Here is a 14,826-nt window from a genome sequence, read left to right as displayed (position 1 = left end):
GAGAGACCCAGTGGGAGGTAATTGAATCATGGGGGCAGTTACCCTCATTGTGTTCTCATGATAATGAGTGAATTCTCATGAGATCTGAGGGTTTTATGATGGGTTTTTCCCCCTTTGCTCAGTACTTCTCCTTTTCACTGACATGTGAAGAAGGACATGTTTGCTTACCCTTCCACCATGATTGTAAGTTTCCTGTGGTCTCCCCAGCCCTGTGGAAATCTGAGTCAATTAAACTTCTTTCCTTTATAAATTACCCAGTCTTGGGCAGTTCTTTACAGCAGCGTGAAAACAGACTAATACCACAACATATAAAAGAGCTGACCTTATTAAGCTGACTCCCTCCAAAAAAAGTGGGAGGATGGGCATGCCTCATTTTTTATCCTAGTCAATATATTGGGTGAGCCATCTCTGCTTTCCTGGACAGGACTGGGGCAAGAGACCCATGTTCTGGGCCCCTTTCCACCTGAAACCCCATTACAAATAATAGTAAGAAGCTAAAGAAATATATTTTTCCCAATTTTTTATTGTGGTAAAATACACATGAAATTCATCATCTTAACTATTCTTATGTCTGTAGTGAGTGTTAAATATATTCATCACATTCTGCAGCCACCACCACTATCCCTCTCCACAATTCTGTCTTGTAAGCCTGAAACTTCATGCCCATTAAGTAATAATTCCCCATCCCCCTCCTCAGTCCCTGGCAACAACCATTCTACTTTCTGTCTCCCTGATTTTGACTACTTAGGTACCTCACATTCATCTTTTTGTGACTGCTTTATTTCACTTTGCATATTGTCCTCAAGGTTCATCTATATTGTAGCCTGTGCCAGACTTTCCTTCATTTTTACGACTGAATAATATGCCATTGTATGGTCCGCACTTTGCTGATCTATTTATCCATTGATGGATGCTTGGATTGCCTCCATGTTTTAGCTGTTGTTAAGAATGCTGCTATACACATAGGTGTAAAAATGTCTCTTAGAGGCCCTACTTTCAGTTCTTCTGCATATATCTCCAGAGATTAAATTGCTGGATAATATGATAATTTTGTTTTTAATTTTTTGAAAAAAATTCATACTGTTTTTCATAGCAGCTGCACCATTTTATATTCCCACTGACAATGAACAAAGGTTTAACTTTCTCCACATCTTCACCAACACTTGTTAGTTTGTTTTTTTAATAGTCATATCCTAATGAGTGTGAGATGGCATCGCCTTGTAGTTTTGATTTGCATTTTCCAAATGATTAGTAATGTTGAGCATCTTTACTTTCTTTCTTTTTTTTTGAGATAGAGTTTTGCTCTTGTTTTCCAGGCTGGAGCGCAATGGTGCAATCTCAGCTCACTACAACCTCCACCTCCCAGGTTCAAGTGATTCTCCTGCCTCAGCCTCTCAAGTAGCTGGGATTACAGGCATGCACCACCATGCCCAGCTAATTTTGTATTTTTAGTAGAGACAGGGTTTCACCATGTTGGTCAGGCTGGTCTTGAACTCCTGACCTCAGGTGATCTGCCTGCGTTGGCCTCCCAAAGTGCTGGGATTACAGGCATGGGCCACCACACCTAGCCGAGCATCTTTTCATGTGCTTCTTGGACATTTGTATATCTTCTTTGGAGAAATGTCTATTCAAGTCTCTTGTCCATTGTTTAAATTAGGCTGTTTGATTTTGTTGTTTAGTTTTAGGGCTCCTCTATCTATCCTGGATGTTAATCCTTTGTCAGACATCCCTTGTTAGAAGTGGAGACTGGGCTCTTACCAGACACCAAATTTACTTCTTGTCAGGTAGATGATTTGCAAATACTTTCTTTAATTCTGTGGATGCTATTTTACTCTTTTGATAGTACATTTTTATGCACAAATTTAAAAAATTTTGTACTTGTCTATTTTTTCTCTGATTGCCTGCGCCTGTGGTGTCATATCCAGTAAATCATTGCCAGCCATAATTCTAGAAGATTTTTGTCTATTTTATTCTAAAGTTTTATTATTTTGGACCTCACATTTCATTTTTGATGCATTTTGAGGTATTTTTCTCTGTGCTGTAAGGAAAGGATCCAGCTTCATTTTTTTTGCATATGGATGTCTATTTTTCCCAGAACCATTTGTTGTAAAGGTTGTCTTTTCTCCATTGAATGGTCTTGGCGCCCTTCTCAAAAATCATTTGACCCATATATGTGAAAGTTTACCTTTGGACCTTCTATTCTATCCCATTTGTCTACAGGTCAATCTTTATGCCAGTGACATCTTGTTTTGATTATTGAAGATATGTATTAATAATAAGTTTTGAAATCAGAAAGTGTGAATCCTCCAGTTTTGTTCTTCCTTTTTAAGATAGTTTTTACTATTCAGAGTTTCATGTGAATTTTAAAGTGAGTTATTCTACTTCTTTAAAAAAATGTCATTGGGATTTTGATAGGGATCATATTGAATCTGTAGATCACACTGTAGGTAATATAGACTTTTTAGTAATATTAAGTATTCCAATTTATGAACATGGGAAATGTTTTAATTAATTTATGTCTTCTTTAGTTTCTTTCAACAATGTTTTGTAGTTTTCATTGTACAATTTAATTTCATCGCCTTGGTTAATTTCTAAGTATTTTATTATTTTGATGCTATTTTTAAATGGAATTGTTTTAATAATTTCCTTTTTAGAGTTTCAGATTGCTCATTGTTAGTTTATAGAAATGCAACTGAATTTTGCATGTTGACTTTATATCTTGCTATTTTGCTGATTTTATTAATTCTAACAGGTTTTTGTGAGTGGAATGTGTAGGGTTTTCTATCAGATCGTATAATCTGTGAACGTAAATCATTTTATTTCCTTTTCAATTTGGGTGCTTTTAATTTATTTTGCATGCCCAAATTCTCTGGCTTGAACTTTGATACCATTGTAAATATAAATGATGAAAGCAAGCATCCTTGCCTTGTTCCTGATCTTAGAGGAAAAGCTTTTAGTCTTTCACCATTGAGTATAATGACTTTCATATGTGATGCTATGGTTTGAATGTCTGTCTCCTCCAAAACTTACATTAAAATATAATTGTGATTTTTAACAGTATTAAGAGGGGACCTTTAAGAAGTGCCTAGCTTATGAGAGCTTCATTCTTATGGGTGAGAAGGGTGACTGATATCAAAGGGCACGTTTGACATCCCCCTCCGCCCTTTTGGCTATTCCACTCTTCTTCCATGTAAGGAATAGTGTTCCTCCTCTTTGGAAGGTTGTAGTTTTCAAGATGCCATCTTAGAAATGGAAACTGGGCTCTTAGTGGATACCAACTTGCTGGCACCTTGATCTTGGAATTCCTGGCCTCCAGAATGATGAGACATACGTTGGTTTTTTTGTTTGTTTGTTTGTAAGTTATCCTGTCTGGTAGTCTTTTATAGCAGCACAAAATGAAGTAATGTATACAGCTTTTATTGTGTTAATGTAGCTTCCTTCTATTCTTAGTTTGTTAGGGGTTTTTTAAATTATGAAAATGTGTTAAATTTGTCAAATGCCTTTTCTGCATAAATTGAGATGATCATGTGGGTTTTGTATCATTAATTTTATTAATGACACTTATTCCATTGATCAATATTTGTTGAACCATCTTTGGATTCCAGAAATAAATTCCAATTTGTCTTGACACATAATCATTTTAATATGCTGCTGAATTCCATTTGCTAGTATTTTGTTGAGGATTTGTACATCAGTGTTCATAAGGAATATGGGTCTCTTTTCTTGTGGAATCTTATTTGGCCTTGGTATTGGGGGAATGAGATAGGAAGTGTTTCTTTCTCCTCAGTTTTTTTGTAAAAGTTTCAGAAAATTTGATATTAATTCTTCCTCAGATATTTGTTAGAATTCACTGGCAAAGTCATCGAGTCTAGGATCTTTCTTTCTCTTTCTTTCTTTCTTTCTTTCTTTCTTTCTTTCTTTCTTTCTTTCTCTCGTTTTTTCTCTCGTTCTCTCTCTCTCTCTCTGTTTCTTTCTTTCTCTCTTTATTTCATTCTTTCTTTTTTGAGACTCTCTCTCTCTGTTGCCCAGGCTGGAGTGCAGTGGCACAATCTCAGCTTCCTGCAGCCTCTACCTCCCAGGTTCAAGTGATTCTCTTGCCTCAGCCTCTCGAGTAGCTGGGATTACAGGCACCCGCCACCACACCGGCTAATTTTTATATTTTTAGTAGAGATGGGGTTTCGCCATGTTGGCCAGGTTGGTCTCCAACTCCTGACCTCAGGTGATCTGACTGCCTTGGCCTCCCAAAGTGCTGGGCTTACAGGTGTGAGCCACCGTGACCAGCCTAAGATTTTTCTTTATCAGGAGATATTTTTGGTTACTGATTCAATCTCCTTACAAGTTATAGGTGTATTCAAATTTTAGATAATTTTTTGTGATTCAGTCTTGGTAAGTTTTGTGATTCTGGGAATTTGTACATTTTATCTAGGATATCCAATATGTTGGCATACAATTGTTAATAGTACTTTCTTATAATCATTTTATTTCTGAAGAATTAGTAGTAAGGTCCACAACTTTCATTTCTGATTTGAGTAATTAATTACTCACTTATAAATAAGACTCACTTATTTATTTTTCTTAGTCCATATAGTTAGAGGTTTCTCAGTTTCATTTTTCTTTTCAATGAATCATGTTTTTTTTGTTTCCTTGTTTTTCTCTGTTTTTCTTTTCTCCATTTTGTTGATTTTTGCTCTAATCTTTCTTATTTACTTCCTCTGCTAGCTTTGTGATATGCTTGTTGTTCTTTCTCTAGTTTACAAAGTTGTAAAGTTAGGTTGCTGATTTGAGCTCTTTTTTTTTTTTTTTTTAAATGTAAGCATTTATAGCTATAAATTTCCCTCTTAGCATTACTCTTGCTGTGTCACAGATTTTTTGCATGGTATGTTATTTTTATTCATCTCTAAGTATTTTCTGATTTTTCTTATTATTTCTTCTTTGATCCCTTGGTTGTTTGAGTGTGTCATTTAATTTCCACAATTTTTGACTTTTCAAGTTTAACTTATATTATCAATTTCTAAATTCATCCTGTATGGTCAGAGAAGATACCGTGTATGATGTTTATCTTTTTAAATCTATTGAGATTTAATTTGTGGCTTAACATATGGTCTATTTTGGGAAAATGTCCCATGTGCACTTGAGAAGAATATGTATGCTGTTCTTGTTTGGTAAAGTGTTTATCAGATCTAGTTGGTTTATCGTGTTGTGTAAATTCTCTATATCCTTACCTCTCTTCTGTCTGGTTGTCCTATCCATTATTAAAAGAGGAGTATTGAGACCTCCAGCTATTATTGTAAAACTGTTTATTTCTTCCTTAAATTCTACTAGTTTCTTCTTCATATATTTTGATGGTCTGTTATTAGGTCTGTAAATGTTTATAATATTTATATTTCTTTGTATTATACCTTTTATTAATATATAATGTCCTTTTTTGTTTCTTTTAGCCTTTTTGACTTAAAGCTTTTTTTTTTCTGTTATTACTGTATCCACCCCGGCTTTCTTTTGATCACCATTCCATTCAAAAGGAATGCATATGACAGCATATGCAATTGACACTTGAACAACATGGGTTCAAACTGTGCAGGTCTGCTTGTATGTGGATTTCTTTAACCAATGCAAATAAAAATTTCGGTATTTATAGGATGTAAAACTCGCATATATGGAAGGCCAAGTTTTTGTATATGCAGACTTTACAGGGCCAACTATGGGACTTGAGTATGTGCAAATTTTATTTTATATGGGAGTTCCTGGAACTAATACCCCAAGTATACTGAGGGGCAGTGTAGTTGAATTATGTGTTTTTAATACATTCTGTCAATCTGCCTTCTCATTGGAGAATTTAATCCATTTACATTTAAACTAATTAGTGACAATGGGGGACTTACTACTGTCATCTTTCTGTTTGTTTTTGATATACCTTATAGTTTTTTGTCCCTTATTTTCTGCATTACGGCCCTCTCTTCTGTTAAGCAAATTTTTTAGGTAAATGCTTCAGTTTCTTTCTCAATTTCTTTTGTGTATATTGTATAGCTGTTTTCTCTGTGGCTACCATGGGAATTACATGTAGCATTCTAAAGTTATAACACTCTAATTTGAATTTATACCAGTGAATTTCAATAACACAAAAAATTCTGTTTCTTTACATCTCTGTCCCCACCCCTGTCAGTTGTTGATATTACAAAATACATTTTTACATATTTTGTTCTCCAAAACATAAAGTGGTGATTATTTTAAATGCATTAATGTCTTAAATTATTTAGAAAATAAAATGTGAGGTTACAAACCAAAGTTATGATAATATTAGCTTTTAGACTAATAGTTTTTTAAAAATGTATTAGTCTTTTAAATCATGTGGAAAACAAAAAGTGGAGTTATACAGTGTTGCTATAATAATACTAGCTTTTATAACTGCCCATGTACTTACCTTTATTAAGATCTTTATTTTTTCATACAACTTCAAATTCCTGTCTAGGTTCCTTTTATTTCACCTTGTGGGGCTCCCGTACACATTTCTGGCAGGGCAGGTCTAGTGATAACAAACTTCCTCAGCTTCATTTATCTGGGAATGTCTTAATTTTTCCCTTACTTTTGAAGGGCACCTTTGCTGGTATAGGATTCTTGGTTGAGAATTTTTTGGGGCTTTGTTTGACTTTTATTTTAGCCCAGGGAATAAGGCCATTGCCTTGTGGTCTGCAAAGTTTATTATGAGAAATCTGCTGATAATCTCAGAGAACTCTTTGTGTGTAATATGATTTTTCTCTTGCTCCTTCCAGAATTCTCTCTTTGCCTTTGGCCTTTGAAAGTTTGATGATGATGTGTCTCAGCGTGGGACTTTTTCAGTTCTTCTTAGTTGGAATTTATTGAACTTCTTGGATATACATTTATAGCCATTTTATAAAATCAAATTAGGGAGTTTTCAACTGTTATTTCTTCTCCTGCAATGCATAAGTTGGTCCCCTTGAGGGTGTCCCACAGGCCCTTTAGGCTCTGTTCACTTTTTTCAGTTCTTTTTTTTCTTTCTGTGCCTCAGACTTGATAGTTTTCTATTTTTTCTTCACCTGCTCAAACTTGCCTTTGAATTCCTCTAGTAAATACTTTATTTCAATTATTTTATATTTTAGCTCCTAAGTTTTTTGTTTCATTTTAGGTTCTCTGTCTCTTTATTGATATTTCCATTTGGTTCATACATAATTTTCCTCACTTTATCCACATCTCTCTTTAATTATTTGAGTAATTAAAAACAATTGTTTTACAGTCTTTGTGCTGTAGATATGCCATCAGAGTCCTTTCTGAGACAATTTCTATTACTTTGTTTATCTTTTTTTCTTGAATAGGCCATACTTTCCTATTTCTTTGAATGCCTTGCTATCTTTTATTGAAAACTTGACAATTGAATCTAGTATTGTGGTAATTCTGAAGTAAAGTTCTCCCCCTTTCCCTGGGTTTCATTTTTTTGTCATTGTTCTGTTTATTGTTTCTGTTTATTTTGATTTTTGCAGCTTGACTCTGTGCCAAGGACCAGCCTCAGCTGTAAACTTCACATCTTCTTAGTTCTTTTTTTGAGCCTTTCCTGTGGCATGCACAGTCACTTTCTTTTGTTTTCTTTTCTTTTGTTTCTTTCTTTTTTTTTTTTTTTTTTTTCTTTTTGAGACAGGGTCTCACTCTGTCACCCAGGCTAAAATGCAGTGGCATGATCTTGGCTCACTGCAACCTCCACCTCCTGGGTTCACGTGAGTCTCATGCCTTAGCCTCCTAAGCAGCTGGGATTACAGGTGCCTGCCACAAGACCCAGCTAATTTTTGTGTTTTTAGTAGAGATGGGGTTTCACCACATTAGTCAGGCTGGTCTCGAACTCCTGACCTCAAGTGATCCACCCACCTTGGCCTCTACAGTTGCTTTCTAATTTTTCCCAAGTACATAGTTGTTTTTGAATGTCTCATTTTTTACTGTCTGGCTCCTATAAGGGGAAGAGAGAAAATTGGAGGAAGGATCAAGGGCGCCGACTCCTTCAATGCCCTGGAAGTTGCTTCTCCTGGAGGAAAGAGGCTTGTAGCCATGTGGGAAGGGTAACAATGGCTGCCCTCCTATTTGCACCCTCTATAAGAAGAAGCATCCATCGCTGATCAGAGAAGAGATCCCTGATATTTGGAGGATGGGTGCTTTCTGCCCATCCTGGGTTCTGCAGGCCCTGTGCAGATCGCTTTTGAAAGGTGTGCCTGGGGGTAGGGGTCAGGGAGGGGGAGCTGCTAATGTGCCAGAATCTGAAGTTGACAAAAATTAACCAAGTTTATAGTTCAAGTCTTCCTCTGGAAGTTGTGAGCCTTCAACAGACTCCATAAATTAAAAGTACTGGAAGTGCGTACATCCAAGTTTGCCAGTACGGTTGCTATCTGGGTGGGGTGAATTCCTGGCACCTCCTCCTCCTCCTCCATCAGGAGTGCTCTCCTGCAGCCTGCGTCTCAGCTCTGCCTGGAAGGAGGCATGTGGGCGCCAACCAGGATGTTCCATGCCCTTTTGTGCACAATAGACGGATCGGCTCTGACAAGGGCACCTAAAATTATTAAAACAGCAGTGAAATGTAGTTTGAATTAATTAAGTGTCAGCATAATATCTGTTGTATATATAGATTCTACTATGTTAATGTATTTTACTTGATGTTCCAGAACATTACAAATAAGGAAAGTAACACACTTTTGGCTTATTTTCTTATAGAGTTATCAATTAATAAAAGGCAACTGGAATTACACGGTATTTTATTTTCAATTACAGCTCGCCACAGCTACCTTGGATGGTAAACTCCAGCTCTTTCTAGCTGAGTAATCACTGACCTGTGAGCTGGGCCCAGGAATGCTACTAGGAACAACTTAAAAACAAGAAGTAGTGGTTCATCCATCACCAGGCCAGAAGCAGCAACTGTTTTTCATACTTTGAGACTTGCTTCAGATTTCCCCTTTATGCAAGCTCCTTCCCCCTGTGTGTGCCATGTCATAGTTTTACGTCTTTCTGCTCCTTAAAAGGGATCCTCCTCATTGAGAAAATGGAAGTGGCGTCCAGTACTCCTGCATAGAATTTGATAAAGTTGAAACAGAATATCCTTCAATAAAACATAATATAGTATTTGTTTGATAATTAGAGTTAGAAGAAAAAAGAGAGAATTTCTTTTGGGCAGTGAAAATAAAGGAGTAAACAGTCCTAACTGGCTGTGGTCTTCTGATTAGTCAGCCCATGGCTCCACATGGTGAGTGTGGCCTCTGCCCATGGGTTCTGTGGGTGAACGTGGCCTCTGCCCGTGGCTCTGCGTAGTGAGTGTGGCCTCTTCCCATGGGTTCTGCGTGGTGAGCGTGGCCTCTTCCTGTGGGTTCTGTGTGGTGAACGTGGCCTCTGCTCGTGGGTTCTGCGTGGTGAGCATGACCTCTGCTCGTGGGTTCTGCATGGTGAGCATGGCCTCTGACTGTGGATTCTGCTTGGTGAGTGTGGCCTCTCCCTGTGGATTCCGCATGGTGAGCATGGCCTCTGACTGTGGATTCTGCTTGGTGAGTGTGGCCTCTGTCTGTGGGTTCCGCATGATGAGTGTGGCCTCTCCCTGTGGATTCCGCATGGTGAGCATGGTCTCTGACTGTGGGTTCTGCTTGGTGAGGTGGCCTCCGTGATTCCTGCGACGAGTGCATTTCCAGCCGATTCTGCACGGTGAGCACATTCCTCCACTGTGGGTTCTGCTTGGTGAGTGGCCTCTGCCTGTGGATTCCAAGAGCATGGTGAGCGGGCTCTGGACCGTGAGTTCCCGTGGTAAGCGTGGCCTCTGCCTGTGGGTTCTGCATGGTGAGCGTGGCCTCTGACCGTGAGTTCTGTGTGGTAAGCGTGGCCTCTGCCTGTGGGTTCTGCATGGTGAGCATGGGCTCTGTCTGTGGGTTCTGTGTGGTGAGTGTGGGCTCTGTCCATGGGTTCTGTGTGGTGAGTGTGGGCTCTGCCCGTGGGTTCTGTGTGGTGAGTGTGGCCTCCGCCCATGGGTTCTGCATGGTGAGCATGGTCTCTGTCCCAGGACCTTTGTCTCTGTGCACAACATGGCTTCTGGGCCCTCCTCCCACAGTTGATGATTGAACAACCGAGGCAGGGCTCCACAGGCTGCCTGGACACGTTCATCAGCGATAAATAGCTGTCCTGGGAATTAAATCTGCATATATTGGACTCCTAAGATCCCAGGACCCCATGGTTATAGGATCCTAGAAGAGTGAGGATGCTTCCAAGTCAATTCAAGATTCCAGAAAAGCTCAGCAGCCTGTGATGCCCCATGTGAGGACCCCTGGGACCAGCCAGGAATGCCCTGATCTAGAGTGGTCTCTTTTATCTGTGAAGCCAGGGAGCTGGGGGCTTTCATCCCCCCCAGAGCTTCACCGGCCACCACTTGTCTCTATTTTCACAAGAGATGCAGTGTGCTGTGTTGACTTCCTGGGATCCTTATTGGAACTTTCACACATTGACCATAAATGTGCATGCATTTTTCTTTTCTTGTAACATTTTTGAGAAGCAAAATTTTAAAATAACTCATTTTTATTTTTCCAATACTTAGAGTTACCCAAACATTTAAAAATATATTGTTTCCCCTTTGTTAAAATGAAATTTATTTAAAACTAGTTAAAAATAGATAAATAAAGCAGATGTAGGGCAAGAAAGCCAGTCTTATTTAATATTCTTAATTTCAGTAAATCATTTAAAATTTTGACATATATTGTTTCTGACACATATTGCTATGGTTTTTATATAAATTTTTCCAAAGTAAATCATACTCCAGTTATGTCAAATGTGACTCTAAGAAAAAGAAATTTAAATTATTTAATGTAAATAATAATTGCTGAATAAATGTCAAAGAAGAAAACTCTAATATGTAAAATACTAAATCTATTAGAGACCTCTATCAGAGGAAGACTCAGGACAAAACAAACTTGGCAAAGCCACTGCTAGGAAGAGAGTTGTGTCAGGTTGCAGTACAAGAATAGCAGTATAAGTCCTCTGCCCACGAAGACTTTCTAGGAAGACAGCAGCCAGGAAAGCGGAGAACAAAGCCAGTGGGGCATGGACGGCAGGATTCTGGTGTAACCTCTGGCCTGGGGTCAAGGACTTGGCCGCTGTGGACTCAAGAGGCTTCCCCTGCCTGGTTCCAATGAGCAGTACTCGCCATACCACTCAGAGGAGGAGTAGGTGGTGCTGTGAGTGGATGCCTCAGAGATCTGCCTTTCTAATGGTGAGATGTATCATGTTTATTTTTTATCTATACTTTTCTATCCATAATGAAATGTTCTGAAGTAGTGAACAACGTGTTGTAACGTAAAACTGGTTGGTTGCTCTGCCTTCATCAAAAGGTAGTAATAAAAATAACATATTTATGTAGAGCTTTTTAGTTTTCACTTGATTCCACTTCATCATCTCATTTTTCTAATAGACCTGTGTGTTTGACAGGCATTGTTGTTATTCTTAGCCTCACTTTCCAAATACTTGCCAAGAGCTGTGCCACAGAGGGAAGCCATGACATTCTGTGTTGGAAAATCCATTTAAAGGCTTGCTTTTCCCATGCAAGATCTGTCGACTTGATCAGGCTGAGAGGCCCTGGCCTTTTCCAAGGTCTGTGTGACGAGGACTGAGCCAGGCTTTCCAGCTGCACCTCACACAGGACAGTGCAACCATGGTGGCCAGGAGGGCTCAGCTGCAGGCCAGGGAGCTCACGTCTTGAGGAAAGTGCAGGTTCAGACACTAGGCCGGGTCACCTGCTACCAGAACCCGCAGTCTTCGCTCACCCATGCCCCAGGACAGCTTTCTGTGGTCTGTGGTGGTCCTACTTCACCGAGTGGACGCAGGCTGGTGAGAAGCCCACGGCTGCGCACACACCTGTGGACAGGCGCTGTCTACCTGCGGCCCCGGCAGCCCCGTAAGGAATGTGCAGGGGAGGAAGGATGAGCCCCGGCTCTGTCTAGCCTGCTGTCTCCGTAACTACAGGCTATGAAGACTCCTTCTGGTGCTTGCGTGATAAGATGATTCATATCATGTGGCACATGTCATGGGGCTTGCACAACTTTGGCAAGTCCATGTTCTTTAGACAACAAAGCAAGAATGTGATCGTGGTCCCAAGTCTGGCCACCGAGGGGGTGGTCTGAACATGCTGGAATAAACAATTTCTGTTCGTTTTTGACATTCTGTTTAAAGGCATTCTTTGCAGATGTGGGAGCTCATTCTTTTTCCTTAGCTTAAAGAAAACTGTGTGTATTTCAGACTTATTGGAGGGGGACGCCTGGGTGTTTTCAGAGTAAAGGTGCTGTTATCACTGTTTAGCAAATGCTTGGCTGCTTAATGGAGAAAAAGATAACCTGTGTGAGTCATGTACCCACCTACAGGTCAAGCAGCCTGGAGGAACCAGGTGGCAGCACCAACTCACCATTTGACAGGACCACCAAGAAATCTTTCTCAGATATCTAGCAGATATCTCCGTGGTGATAAGACTAGACTGAGCCATACACAATGACCAACATGCAAATGGTTTTGAATGGCAGTTTCATATGGCTCACACAAATATGTTTTTCCAAAAAGGTATTCTGCCCGCTCTTTTATATTTTTTTCTCTCATTTCTTTTCTCCTTTCTGACAAAAATGTATTAGTGCCAACTTTGATTCAAGTCGTCATTAGGAATAATGTAATCAATTTCTTTTTTTCTGTATGTTCCCAACTTAATTTTATTCTTACTGTTATTGTAGCATTAACATACTCTCAGAACACACTGCAGCTGCCAACCCAAAAGAGATGGTTCATAAAAGTATCGTGCACCATGGAGAGCTAATCCAAATTTTATTTTTTGTCTGAGATAGTTCTTCAGTGGACAGCTGACAGTTAATGTTGGTTATCTGCTTTGTGTTTAGGTTATAAGTCCCTTGGGGTGTGAAATTACCTTAAGCTATGAAATTTATCTTACATTTAATGAGCCCAAATTCTTATTAATCTGTATCATATTCAGTAATTTATTTGGACTTTTCAACAGAAAATTTAAGAAATGATATAATTTAATGCCTATTTTTGTCACATAAGAGGCCAAAAATTCCAGAAGGTTAAAAATTTAATTTAAATGAAGTTAACATGGAAGATAAATGAAACAAGCTTGACTAGGCAGTAGAAATTAGGTTGTCTGCAATTTTGAAGTTGAAGAGAAAACTGAACTGTCACTAACATGAGGACTTCAAAAGGAATAGTGGGCCAACCCAGGAGAGAAAGCATGGGACTCCCGGAGATGGAGGCCGAGGCAATGTGTCCCAGCATGTGAGCAGCAGGCTTGGACGTGGATCCCCTCCATATAGCAACAGCACGAACCAGCCCTAGACTTACTCTTTTTTTTTTTTCTAACAGATGCCCTGGACATTTTGAAGTTGCATTAATAGCAAGTTTATATTCCTAATATAAATACATCTTCTCTAAGTCTTGGAAAATTGGATCAACTTAACTGTCTCCACATGTATGCTCTGGGGAGCCCAGTACTCACTGAACCCCAGTTACAAAATCTACAGGAAATTTTTGTCCAGATCACTATCCATCCAACTTGCCCTGTTCTGGAGGAAGATGCTTTGTTTCATAGCTTGTGCTATAGTCATGAGAACAAGTAGCTTGTGTCCTATTTCTTCTTACTTTCTGAAGCAAGTGTGCTGGGTACTGTTCACGCTGATCAGCCCTAGGCCTTGGGGGCTGTACCCTTGCAGTCACTCTGAAGCCAGCACCAAGCGTTGTGACTGGGAGACCAGGGAGGCTGGGGAAGGAGGCCGGGAGGGCTGACTGCACTGCAGCTGAGGTCACAGCTGCTTGTGGAGAGAAGCTTCAAGTTGACATCACTGTGAGCTAAAACCGTAGCTACCCTCTGGATAACAAAGCAAGCTATTGGCAGGAAGAAAGGGAAAATTATAAAAATTAAACAAGGCAAGCATTAATGCCATATTGCCTTTTCTCTCTGAAATGCAAGATTTGGCAAAGCCAATTTCCACATTTGACCGTGGCCTCTCAGGCTTCTGTGCCATCCCTGTGGGACGTGGCACTGATCCTGGCTCTCCCCTCTCCAGCCCTGGCTTTGCCCAGTTTGCCCCTCCTGGACTCCGCCATGCCCTCCTCCTGCGGCCGCCATGCCTGTCCTGAACTCAGCTCCTCTCTGACCCCACGCACAGCTCCTCTTTGACCCCACGCACAGCTCCTCTTTGACCCCACGTCCAGGGCGGCGTCCCGCCTCAGCTGCCCTCACGGCTGCCGTTTCTTCACAGGGTGATCTTCACAGAAACACTCAGAGCCTTCTGTTACATACAAAGGACCGCGTGTCTGTAATCTACAGCCGTTTACCAGTCACCAAGAAAACACGAACGTTTCCACTGAAACACCGCAAACGTTGCTTTCAAGCGTGGAGCGCCCCGCGCCAGAGGCTGTGGGAGGAGTGAGGAGGCTGGGCTGGTTCCAGCCGCAATGAGTAAGGCGTGGGTGACTCCGAGCATTGCAGAGGCATGACGAAACGAAAACAAAACCTGCCTAAGTGGAGTCTTACTGACTTATCTTCCACTGAGAAATAAATAAAATAATGTTTTTCTTTCAAAGATGTGGAACAAATCCATGCAGTTTGCTGTTGTTGTTTTAAAAGAAACTAGAATTTTAAAAATATTTTGGAATAGCTAAGTTAACCATCTTGTCTCCATAAAGGGAAAAAAAATATTTTGCTCTTCAAAAGACAGCATTAGGAAACAATAAGTAGACCACAGAATGGGGGAAAATATTTACAATATTAGCCAAAAGACGTGTCAAGATAATATTTAAAAAACTACAATT

General features: G+C 39.9%; 1 protein-coding gene across 2 annotated transcripts in view; it reads left to right on the top strand.

Moving 5' to 3' along the window:
• The window catches only part of WDR27 (WD repeat domain 27), a 240,763-nt gene extending 231,573 nt beyond the window's left edge, over positions 1–9,190 (top strand). The window contains exon 25 of one of the 2 annotated variants that reach the window (XM_009206433.4): positions 8,764–9,190. In XM_009206433.4, coding sequence (XP_009204697.2) covers positions 8,764–8,814 — 51 coding nt within the window. In that variant the 3' untranslated portion in view covers positions 8,815–9,190. Of the gene's footprint in view, positions 1–7,493; positions 7,657–8,763 lie in introns of those variants that run through there. The other variant, XM_031667588.1, reaches the window with a different exon arrangement.
• Positions 9,191–14,826: the final 5,636 nt, after the last annotated feature.

Source organism: Papio anubis, chromosome 6, assembly GCF_008728515.1.
Source record: "Papio anubis isolate 15944 chromosome 6, Panubis1.0, whole genome shotgun sequence".
Taxonomy (NCBI): Eukaryota; Metazoa; Chordata; class Mammalia; order Primates; family Cercopithecidae; genus Papio; species Papio anubis.
Note: the sequence above shows the minus strand (reverse complement) of the source record. Positions and strands in the feature narration are given on the sequence as shown.